The sequence below is a fragment of the Trachypithecus francoisi genome, unplaced genomic scaffold, assembly GCF_009764315.1.
Source record: "Trachypithecus francoisi isolate TF-2019V2 unplaced genomic scaffold, Tfra_2.0 Lachesis_group7, whole genome shotgun sequence".
Taxonomy (NCBI): Eukaryota; Metazoa; Chordata; class Mammalia; order Primates; family Cercopithecidae; genus Trachypithecus; species Trachypithecus francoisi.
Window position 1 is genome coordinate 21,493,118 of NW_022681472.1, and position 12,813 is coordinate 21,505,930.

Here is a 12,813-nt window from a genome sequence, read left to right on the forward strand (position 1 = left end):
ATTTCTTGGAACATAGCCTCATTGTCAAGCGGTGCATGACGATAATTGAATTGTCGGCTGTGGGTGTTATCATAATCCATGTAGTAGATTATCTTCAGTAAACTGTATCTCTCTTTCCTGGATTAGTGACAGCAAGATCCAAGTAGGAAGCAATCAAAGTGAGTGAGTCATAGAGCACGGTGCTCACAAGCATGAAAATTATGCTTCTCTGTGCCTTGTTAAAATTGATTTTACAACTATCTGTTGATTTATGGGAGTCATGACATCTCTCTTATTTTATGACATAGATGATGAAGAGGAAATACATTTTCCCCTCAAATTGAAACTATCAAAATGGTTTCTTTTGGATGTTGCATATAGAGAAAAATCGATAAAGCAGACATAACTCTTCTTATCTGTACTAGAAATGTCAACACAACACATTTGAATCTGTTGGGTTTGAATATCTTAGTTTATCACTATTATTTTCCCAAAGTATTCTTTCCCAAGTACCCAGAAGCCACATTCAACTTAAAGGCAGAGTAGGTGCAGTGATTTAAGAAACTTCCACAATAGTTAGTCTGGCTTGGCGATGCTCAGGGAGCTGCCACTGGTATTTAATTGAGAGAGTGTAACAGCACTTAGGAGTCCTGGTTGACAGTGACCAAAACCTAGCTGAAACACAACTTGAAAACAAGAAAAAAACAAGAAAAAATATGTGTGTACATTTGTACATGGAGAGGAATTTTATTGGCCCAATTCAAGGAAGGGTTGATAGACAAACTGTTGTAGGGTAAGAGTTGCAGGTGGACCCGAGGACAACCGGAGCCAGGAACTGAACCCCACTGAGGCTCTCACTCTCTTTCACCGTCTCTTAATTCAGGCCAGCCAACAATATTCAAATGTTCAATTGTATAGGTTTCACCATCTGAGAGATTGTTCTATGTTTTTAAAATGTTAGGGAAGGATTCTAATTGGTCTGACTTGCGTTAGGTACTTCCACCTGGTGGACTAATGGAGATTGGGTAAGACTGAGGCAGGTGTCAGGAAAAGCACAAGTTGCAGTGGGGAACCTATGCACTCCCCAGGAAAAGAAAAATTAAATGGCGAATAGGAAAATTATCTACTACTATGATCTCTGGGCAGAACACCCCAAAAGGCATTTGTTAAGATGGCCTAGATGGCCTCTAACTCTGTATTCTGTAGTCCTAGGATTTGAATTATTATGTTGATTTGTTTATTTATTTGACAAACAAAAATTGTGTGCATTTATGGTGTACAGTGTGATGTTTCGCCTTATGTGTACATACATGATGGAATGGTTAAGATAAGCTAATTAGCAAACACATTAGTTCTTTTCTCTTTTTGTTGTGTGGTGAGAACACTTAAAATCAACTCTCCTAGCTATTTTCACATACATATATAATATATTGTTATTGACTATTGTCACCAAGTTGTACAACAGATTTCTTGAACTTATTCCTCCTTTTTAACTGAAATTTAGCATAATTTGGACAACATCCCCCAGCCACTGCTTGCCCCATATCCACCACTTCCATTGCTGGCTAAATTTGGAAAATATATGAAAAAGAAGTTAAACAAATTCCAGAAAAAACAAAAGACCAAAAAACTCTACATTTGCCTGGCCTGTGAGGATTGATTCTCAACAATTCTGAATTCACTGGGTGTTTAGATGACATTTTGCTTCTGTTTAACCGTGTGGACAAAGCCCTGTTCCATTTGCATGGCTGCCTGTATTCTTTAACACCCTGATTCAGAGCTCTGCTTTTGGCTCTCCTAACCCTTTTCTCCCCTCTTTTTGCAGTTGGCAAACAACTATTCTTCAGATTGTCGTTTTACAAAAGGTCAAAAATGAGCTGTCTTCCCCTTTAGAGAGTGGGAAGTAGTGTGCATAACCTTCATGGCTATTTTCTCTCCTTTAGTTTTGCAGCCTTAGAAAATGGCACGTAACGTACCTAACCAAAGACAGCGGACTCTGTCAACAACAGGAGAAGCTCTATACGAAATTCTTGGTCTGCGTAAGGGAGCATCAAATGAAGAAATTAAGAAAACCTACAGGTACAGAGTTCAATGGTGACTTTTCTTGTGCTACTAGTGATAGTTATTTTGTGACTGGTAGGTGCCTCCATTAAAGACATAAGCTTCTTGCTAAGACCAGGTAATCCAAATTTTAGATCTAATGTTCCCTGCTCTACAACATAGGAGTGAGGAATGGACAGGCATGGCATTGATTTTATGAAAGAACTCACTGATGGTGCTGGGCCTTAGGAAAGGGCAGCCTATGTCTTAGACCTGCAGTGAGAGAGAGAGAGAGAGAGAGAGAGAGAAATGAGTGAACCGACCACTGTCAGTTCATTTTTTTTTTTTTCTTTCTTTGACAGTCTCACTCTGTCGCCCAGGCTGGAGTGCAGTGGCTCAATCTTGGCTTACTCCAACCTCCGCCTCCTGGGTTCAAGCAATTATCTGCCTCAGCATCCCAAGTAGCTGGGATTACAGACACGTGCTACGATGCCCAGCTAATTTTTTTTTTTTTTTTTTTTATAGAGACGGGGTTTCACCATGTTGGCCAGGCTGGTCTTGAACTCCTGACCTCAGGTGATTTGCCCACCTCAGCCTCCCAAAGTGCTGGGATTACAGGCATGAGCCACCACGCCCTGCCAACCACTGTCATTTAACCCATCTGATATGGCATCACTGAGTCAGGTAGAGGAATTTTTTTAATAAAAGGAGTTTGGTGGAATGCTGTATTTGTAAGCCACATTTCTCAAGCCCTTACCTTTGAGCTTTTATAGTCTAGTTCCAAGCTAGTTATTTTTGGAAAACTTTGAAATGTCTTTTTATTTTAAGTATCCAAGGAATAAAAAAATATTGAGGGAGAAATGCCACTACTACAAACCAAACATATGAGGGAAGCTGTAAAATTAAAGTCGAAGGGACAAATCCCCAACTCAAAACACAAAAAAAATCATCTGCTTCTACACCAAAGTCTAGAAAGGCCTATCAGTGACAGAAGAAACACTGGTTCAGGGCTTCCTACTCCAGGAGATATTCTGCACTGGTGCTGTAGTATGTCAGTCCTCCAAGAATTCCATGATGAGTTTAATGAATTTCTCAAAATTCTGATATTTGTCCCACCTGTAAGGCATGTGGCCTGTCCGATACTTGTCTTGACAATGTTTTGGGACCTCATAGGGCATTTTGAGGTATTTAACTGTCTCTTGGCTAGTTGGAGGAAGAAAGATGTGTGGACTTTAACCACCTTCTGGACAAGGCAGCTGCTTTCAGAGAGAGAAAATCTTTCCGGGAGAGTGTTTGTTTGCTTGCTTGTTTGTTTAGAGATAGGGCATCAATTTTGTCACCCAGGCTGGAGTGCAGTGGTCTGATCACAGCTCACTGCAGCCTCGAACCCCTGGGCTCAAGCAATCCTCCCACCTCAGCCTCCTGAGTAGCTAGGACTTCAGGCTAGCTACTCAGGCTATCAAGACCACCAGGCCTAGCTAATTTTTGAAATTAAATCGTTTTTTAAAAAATGGGATATTGCTTTGTTGTCCAGCCTGGTCTTGAACCCCTGGCTTCAAGTAATCCTCCCACTTTGGCCTCCCAAAGTGCCAGAAGAGCCTTGACAGTTTCACATTGAAGCCTAAATTTGCTAAGACTCATGTTCTTTCTTACATATAGTTTTAAGTAGATGAAACAACCAGAAACTTTTGACTTGTGATACGCTACCGTGAAGGATATGGTGATAACAGAAATAGTGGAATAATCTGTGCTTGTAAACATTTAAGATACACCTGTGGGTTTTGGTGACTGATGATTAAACTGTTTTCCAACTTGCAAAAAAAAATGTTGAGTACAAAACTAATTCGCTTATTGTAGAGAATTTGCAAATTACCAAAAATGAAGGCAATAACATTTATCCATAATCCTACCTCTAGTAATAATTGTCATTAATATTTTGTTTCTTTCCAGTCTTTTTTTTTCTATCTAGAAAAGACATTTTAAAATCAGGTTGTATTAGTCTATATTCTTCAACTACCTCTTTTTTATTTGTTTTTTTGTTTGTTTGTTTTTTTCTGAGATGGAGTTTCACTCTTGTTGCCCAGGCTGGAGTGTAATGGCGCGATCTCGACTCACCGCAACATCCACCTCCCCGGTTCAAGTGATTCTCCTGCCTCAGCCTCCTGAATAGCTGGGAATACAGGTGCCTGTCACCATGCCTGGCTGATTTTGTATTTTTAGTAGAGATGGGTTTTCTCCATGTTGGTCAGGCTGGTCTCGAACTCCCGACCTCAGGTGATCCTCCCACCCTGACCTCCCAAAGTGCTGGGATTACAGGCGTGAGCCACTGCACCTGGACTACTACTGCTTTTTTTTTTTTTTTTAAACAAGGTCTTATCATGAAAATATCTTGATGTTACTAAATAGTCTGATTTTTAATGGCATTAGCCTACAGTTATTCTGTAATTTATTTAGTCACATTGCAAGTTGTTATTGAACACGTAAGTTCTTTTACTTATTCCTTATACTTAATGTACATATATTATAATGCATATTTTCAATTACTTATTTTCTTATGAGGTAAAAAGCTATGCCTTTATGGGAAAAAAAGAATCAAAGTATAAGTAAATTTTCAGATTTTAATCAGTTACTTCTTGATTTAGTCTTGAATTAGGTTTTTTTAACCTATGTGCTTTTTCTTACTGTACAGAAGTTTAAAATTAGGCAAAATTGTTAGTCATTTCCTTTATGACTTTTGTTTTACCAATTATGGTTAAAAGACCTCTTGCAATTACAGCACTATAAAAATATTCACCTTATCTTCTTCTAGCACATTTATGATTTTGCTTTGACACTAAATACTGATCCAATTGAGGTTTATTTTGGCATATTTCATATGCTAAAATATGAAAAAGGAATGAGGTCAAATTCCAGATCTAATTTTTTTCCAAATCCTTAGCCCACTAATACTTATTGAGTCTCTATATTTATCTATTAATGGGAAATTCTCTGGGTTTGGATTGGAACCTTCACCATTGGCAAACTGTAGGACTGAAATGCCTTTGAGAAGCATGTTTTGAAGAAGAAATGACAATGGTGCGAACTGTAATTTGGAACCAAATAGTTACATGAAAATGGTAGAGTCTGATCAAAGTGAATATCAACCTTCTAGTTTATATTTCCCTTAAGGTGCTAGGGAGAGAAAAGTCTTTGCATTTCCATTTTGCCCTAGACCTATCCAGAGGAGTGTGCCTGGGAGCTGCCCACACCTGTTGGTGGACGTCCTTGGCTGAAGATCACTGAATTTGACTGAAGGCTTCAGGCTGGGACATTGTGCTGGGTGAGGGGAGGTGGGAGGGAATGCCATAATTGCATTGTCAGTTAACTAATTTTTGTAATAACTACAAAACTGCTCCCCAAAACGGGGAGGGAAAAAAGTGACATCCAACTTCCTTGTAATTTTTAAAATCCACTTTACTTTAAAAATGTGACTCTTAATTGTCTTTATTAATTTTGTAAGCTAAAATTTCAGGTCATATGTTAATTAAGGCATTAATTATGCTGAGTTGTTTGCAAATTTAACAATTACAACATAAAGTCTATTCATGTAATTAGTGTCTTGCTATTAATTTTGTTTTAATGTCATACAAATATTATTTTTTCAGGTGATTAGGGTACTAGTATGCTGCCAAAAGCATCTACTTCTCCCTAAATTACATATTTGTATTCTGCAAGTTATTCAAAATGTATGAGCAAGCTGGAAATCCACTGAGAATATGATTCTTATATTGTGGGATCTGGATCAAAGCAGTCACAATATAGTGAAATTAAAATCAGTGAAATTTAATAAAATTACCAACTGTTGAATCCATACACAACTTGGCCACTGTTATAATATTTGGCTGTGCTCTTGAAAACAAGGCTGAGTTAGAAGACTTCTTTCTTGTTTTGCATTTTATTTTTAAAAAGATAATCTTTCATTTTATTAAAATGAAAACAGGTATATAAAAAAGTCTTTCTCTTACCTCATATTCCCCAAATCACTTCCCTGGGGAAGCAATATTATCAATTCTTTGTGTACCCTTCTAGAGAGATCTTATGTCTAAATAAGCATATATAGGCCGGGCACGGTGGCTCACACCTGTAATCCCAGAACTTTGGGAGGCCGAGGCAGGAGGATCACTTGAGGTCAGGAGTTTGAGACCAGCCTGGCCAACATGGCAAAACCCCATCTCTACTAAAAATATAAAAATTAGCTGGGCATGGTGATGCATGCCTGTAATCCCAGCTACTCGGGAGGCTGAGGCAAGAGAATCACTTGAACCTGGGAGGCAGAGGTTGCAGTGAGCCGAGAGCCAAGATCATGCTGCTGTACTTCAGCCTGGGCGACAGAGTGAGACTGTGTCTCGGAATAAATAAATAAGCATATATACAGAACTTCCAGTCTAAGCAAGATGGTGTAAACTTTTCTCTCCCTGCGAAGCGCGACAGAGTGAGACTGTGTCTCGGAAGAAATAAATAAGCATATATACAGAACTTCCAGTCTAAGCAAGATGGTGTAAACTTTTCTCTCCCTGCTAAGCACAACTAAAAGCCTTGGAAATAACACAAGAGACAACCAAAAGAGAACTCTGAAAGGTAGAAAGAGGAAGGTTAATTGGTCAGAAATCCCAGGTCATAGCAGCAGGGCATTTTATAATCCCCTCCACCCCAACCCAACAAAAGATAACCCAGGCCCAGCTTTTCCCAATACCCAATCTAGCAAGAGAAGGCATCCAGTTAGCCTTATTCTTCTTCCAAATTGAACAGAAGTCCTGCCAACAACATTAGACAAGCCCCACAGAAACAGCAAGCGGCACCAACTGAAAGCCCTCCATCAACGTCTTGCCGGGGAAGTGCTCTCTTTTCCCACCACCAGTCTAGGACTCCTCTCTCTCACCTAGAGACCCCACTTGGCAGAGGACATTAGTAAGGGGGATTCCACCACAAGCACCCAGCCCAGGAATGCTTTTGTCCCCACAGGCTGGAGACTCCCTTCCTTCAACTAAAGACACCTGGTTCCTCAGCTACTACCAACAAGGAGTGTTGGGAGCCTCAGAAGCAGGAGACAAACCAAACAAACCGAAGAAGCACCATAAAGACTCTGAAAAGTAGATTGTTATTGGAACCACTCACAAAAGTAGGCTAGAACCTGCATGCTAAACCTAAAGAAGGAGACTGCCTGCTAAAATAAAACAATTTAAATAGAAACCAGAATCTCCCAACATGATAGCCAAAATATACAGATACAAACAAAATCACCCATCCTACAAAGAAGCGAGAAAATCATAACTTGAATAAGAAAAGAAAATCAGCTAACTCCTGTGCTGAGATGAACCAGATGTTGGAACTATCTGAAAAGCATTTTAAAGTAACCATCATAAAATAATTCAACAAGTAATGACAAATTCTCTTGAAGCAAGTAAAAAAATGGAAATTCCTAGTGAAGAAATAGGAGTTACAAAAAAGAACCAACTGGAAACTACAGAACCAAAAAAAAAAAAAAACAAAAAAACAAAAACATAAATAATAAAACTAACTGGATAAGATTAATAGTACAGTGGAGATGACAGAGAATAGAAATTGAGGACAGATCAATAGAATATGCCCGATCTGAACAACCGATAAGCAATAAACTGAAAACAGAGTCTCAGAAACCTGTGGGACAATAACAAAGACCCAACATTTATAGCATTGCCATCCTAGAAGGAGAGGAGTGAAACAATGGGACTAAAAGAGTACTCAGAGAAGTAATGGCTGGAAATTGCCCACATTTGGCAAAAGATAGAAACCTACAGACTCAAGAGGCTGAGAGAACTCCAACAGGATAAACCCAAAGCAATCCATGACAAGAACATTATAATTAAACTTCTGAAAACTAAAGACAAAGAAAAAAATGTGAAAGCAGTCAGGGAGAAACAATGCATGGCCAAACACCCATTTGAATGGCAGCATATTTCTCGACGAAAGCAACAGAAGCCTGAAGAAAGTGACAAAACATTTTTCAGGTGATGAAAGAGAAGAACTGTCAGCAGAAAATTCTGTATCTGGTGAAACTATATTTCAGGAGTGAAGGGGAAATACATTCTCACATAAAGGGAATCTAAAAGAATTTGTCACTAGCAGATCTCCTCTTAAAGAACAGCTAAAGGAAGTTCTTCAAAAGAAAGGAAATGATAACGGAAGGAATCTTAGATGATCAGGAAGAAGGAAAGAACAAGGGAGAAAGCAGAAATATGGATAAATACAAAAGACTATCCTTTTCCGTGTGAGTTTTCATGTATGATGATTGGGACAAAATTTATAATACCATGTGACACTCAAAACAATGATATTTAAAAATGAGAGGATAAAGGAGCCAAAGTGGGAGTAAGGTTTGCACCTTCACTCAAACTGATATCAATAGATTGTGATGTCACACACGCATACACATATATAATACCCAGTCACTGGGAAACCCACACAAAATGACACATTCCAACACACCACAAATAAATCAACATGGAATCCTAAAAATGTTCAAATAACCCACAGGAAGACAAGAAAAAAGAACAAGAAAAATGAGAAACAAATGAAACAAACAGAAAATTTAAAATCTATTTCAACAGCCTACCATCTCCCCAATTGTCCAAGTCCCATTATCTAAAACTTGTAGCCTTAAACCCTCACATAATAATTATATTGTGTAAACAGCCTAAGCATATATGTTATATTTTCCTTTCTTCTACACATGGTGGTGTGTTCTCCCTCCTAGCTTGTACTTTGTATTTTCTTAACAATATATCTTAAAGATAATTCCAAGGAAGGATCAGTTCATGAAAGGATTTCTCATTCTTTTCATATTACCATGTAGTATTCCATGACATGGATGTCCCATGGCTTAATTAGTTTCCTATTGATAGATATTTAGGTTGTTTCCCATCAAGGCTGTCTTTTTAAAACCAAATTTTCACTTCTCGGAGAGGGAAACCCTATAGTCCAGAAAGGTAGATAGAGGTGGGGAAAGGGAAACAATCTTGGTTCCTGATCCCTTTTCAGTATTTGCATGTCCTGATCCCAGATTCCTGGAGCAAGAATCTCATGGATCCAGCCAGATCAGATGCGCATTCATGTCTAACTAGCTCTGATTCAGGGAATCACAACTTCCCACTATCACTTAGCAAGGAGGTGCGATCCAACTTTTGCCGGAAGGGAAAGGGACAGTGTTCTCTAAAATAAAGGGGACAAAGTTGGGAAAGAAATTATCAGTATCTCCAGTTCTTCATTCTTTTACAGAATTAACTATAAACAGCAGCCTCAAAGACCTATCTCAGTCCCTTCCATGTCTATTTGTAGATCTTTATCATAGAGTCTTCCTGTGAATAAAGCACTTTTTCCTATGTCATCTAAAACTCAACCATATGTCATTAGTCAGCTGATAAAATGGAGTCCCCAGCTACCTCAAAGGACAGCTGGGAAAGGTGACAAGAAGAAGGCTTTTACTGTGCCAATCCATCAGGTATTGAAGTTCTTGCCTTATTGACATTTTGTGAAGAGAAATGAGATCATTTTTTTTTCAAGGGATGCCAAGCTCTTTGTGGCAAAGCACAGTGAAAATACCAGGTACTATTGTGAATGAATAAATATCCAAGTCTAAAATTATCCTGCCCTTTGGTGCTGCTGTTCCAAAACCATTTATCTAGCATGAGATGAATTTGTGATCCAAGTCAAAAGTGACATATCACAGGGTGAAACTCATGGTATGGTGTCATCCAGGGCCTTCATTATGGAATAGATCTGCCTTTAGTATTGCAGATCATAATCATCCCAAAGGGATTGAAGTCTAAGGCTCATTTAATCCGATTTTATCATTGCTAGATCATGTCACTTAATCTGACCAGCATTTGCATGAGATAAGCAAATATTTTACCCTCTTCTCCCACTGCCTAAAGGTCTTAAGTCTCCCCCTTATCATGCTGTCTGAAGGATACTTATTTGAGTTAATCTTTTAAAATTCAGATAGACCTAGAATGATGGTGGTTATCCATCATTCATACATTTGCCTGAACTTTAAACTGACATGTTTTGCCTTTCCACCTAATTGAGATATTGCTCCAAGAGCCAACAGGAATTTTGAGTTAGAAAGCTAGTGAAGGAAGTGAGGAGAAGGGGGAGTCACTAGTGGACGGTGGGATGATTGAACAATTGGGGAGATGGGAGACTGCTGAAATAAGGAACTCAAAGACTGCTCTCTATATAACCTCAATACTCAGACTCAAGACCCTTTCAAGTGACTTGAGAACTTGGGTTCACTGCAGAGTCTCTGCCATCCTTCTTCTAGGAGTCTCCTCTGAGGAAGTCTTCCAGGGCCTGGGAGTCAGTTCATCTCCATGTAGTGGCATTGTCCACCAAGCCATGTTGCCACCCTATAGCTGATGCTGCTTTGCCATTTGCTGTGTTGGCATGTCCACGGTCACTGCTAGACACAGCCCTGGGTGCTAGACTCTGCTGCTACAGCTCCCCTGCCACTTAGCTGCACCTCCCTGCCAGGCATGGTAGGCACAGCTGGTGCTCCTTGCCAACTACTCAGTCCCCAAATCCTCTGACCGCTCCTTCAGGCCCAGCCTTTTCTGCTGTTTACCTTGAGAGCCGAAGGAGCACCAAAGCCTGCTGGGCTGTACCTCTGGCAGGGATGAGGCTGGGCATAGGGGATGGCTCCCTCCCTCCTCTTTGTGATATGATCTGTTAGAGCCCCGTGTGAGTTCAAAGCATGGTAGAAAAGCTCCTTCCAGTTTTCCTTGTAGCTCTCTTTTTCTCTAGGACCCAGACACATGCTCAGGGGGTGAGCCAGACACTAGCAGTAGTGTCGTTCTGCTTAGACTCTCAATCTTATCCAACAGTCCCCCCTGCTCCTGTGTCAAGGTCTTCACACCTGGCTCTTTCTTTCCTAAGAGGCATTCTTTTCCAGGAGATTCTACAGTTCCCTCCTCAGCCTAAGAGAGGTTTGTGTCAGTCTGTCCCACTGGTTCTTTAGATGTACCCAGCTGGGGCTGCCACAGTCATGGCTTGGATTCCTTTCTGGAAGCCTCTTCAGCTCTGTGGAACTTCTGGGAGGCCACTGTTACCAGTTTTCCAAACACATCCTGATGTGCCCTAACCCCGAGCAGTGAACAATGGGCGATAATGACTCAAAGAGCAGCCCTACCATATTCCTGCAGCAAGGCCACCTGATTCTGTGTTGAAACAGGTAAATAAAATGTGTCATCTTACTGTTTGTTGCTCAGCAAGTACTGTGTGTGTACAATTAGATTTCCTGTTTTCTTGTTGGCACATAAAGGACCTTCACTCCAAAGTCGTTAGATTGTTGATCCATACTGCTACCTAATGATAGCAGAAGCCAAGAAGGCTGATCAGAGCACGTAGCAACTACCAGTATATCTGCAGTCTCTGACACTATCAGTGGCTTTATACCAGCAAGTCTTGTTCATTATTCAACGAATATGTATTGAGCACTGCCTCGGTGTTGGCCACTGTCCTAGGTACTGAGAAAATAGCAGTGAACAAAACAGACCAAATCCCTGCTTCCTTAAACCTGTTCTAAATAGAGCCAGGGGAAGGGGGAGGCTTAATAATGAACAAATAAGTAAGACACACAGCATATCAGATGTTGCTAAATGCTGTGAAGAAAAGCAGAAGAGGGTAGGGAGTGTTAGGAGTGTGCTGGAAGTTCCACATTCTCTTTGAGATGTTCACATAAACACTAAAATCACTCAATTGAAATGTATCCTAAATATAATGTAGCAGTTAAGAGCACAGGATATTTCTGAGTATGGTGGTGCTTGCCTATAGTCCTAGCTACTCAGGAGGCTGAGGTGGGAGGGTCTCTTGAGCCCAGGAGTTTGAGGCTGTAGTATGCTATGACTGAGCCTGTGAATAGCAACTGCACTCCAGCCTGGGCAACACAGCAAGATCCCATATCTAAAAAAGAGTGCAAGATATTCGGAAAGACCTGAATTCAACTCACTTTTCTCAGCCTCATTCTCTTCATAAGTAAAGTGCAGATAATGATTCGATCTCAGAGGACTGTGGAGGATTACATGAGATGATGCATGCAAAATGTTTAGCCAAAGTCTGGCACATGGGTACTGGGTGCTACAAAGGATACACAAGAGTCTGAGAACCAACCTTACAGAATGGCAGTTTCCAAACTCAGCTAGGGCATGGGTGCAGGGTGGTGTGCCAAGAAGTGTGAGTATGTGAATGAGAGGAATGGATACAGAATGTGTGTGTGTGTGTATGTAGAGGATATTTAGATTATGTGACATTTAGATTCCATTGAATACATTTAAAAGAATGTTACAACTGTTTTATTTTAACATGCTGATGTTTATAATATGCTGAAAATTACATTCTTTCCATCTGTTTAATCTTATAAAGAATTTTAGATACCAAATTAAAAATGTTGAAGGGACACAATTTCTCATTATTAGTTTAAGAGGTGTGTAAGCAAAAAGAATTTAACTGTGGGTGGGGAGGACAAAAGAAACCCAAACATCCCACCCAGAGTGATGACAAGGAGGCATTCAGGTGGCTTCGGGTAGTGGCGGCCTGCGGGGGCACAGCCAAGCACCATCCTGAGGCCTTTCATTTGCTCCCTGGCCCAGTGTGCTGTCCCAGCAGAGCACTGCAGCCTCACAGACAGTAATTCCCTTGCTGCTTTTCTGCCTCTCCCACTCCATCAGTTCCTTGAGGGCAGACACTGTGCCTGGTCTCTCATTGTACTTCCAGCCCTAGCAC

The 12,813-nt window shown here is 40.3% G+C and overlaps 1 protein-coding gene across 7 annotated transcripts in view; it reads left to right on the forward strand.

Annotated features, from left to right (window-relative positions):
• DNAJC5B (DnaJ heat shock protein family (Hsp40) member C5 beta) overlaps positions 1-12,813 on the forward strand; it is a 129,491-nt gene that overhangs the window by 74,335 nt on the left and 42,343 nt on the right. For 6 of the 7 annotated variants that reach the window (XM_033202510.1, XM_033202513.1, XM_033202511.1 and 3 more), the window contains one exon: positions 1,923-2,058. In XM_033202510.1, the coding sequence (XP_033058401.1) occupies positions 1,940-2,058 (119 nt within the window). In that variant the 5' untranslated portion in view covers positions 1,923-1,939. Of the gene's footprint in view, positions 1-1,922; positions 2,059-7,020; positions 7,139-12,813 lie in introns of those variants that run through there. The other variant, XR_004435214.1, reaches the window with a different exon arrangement.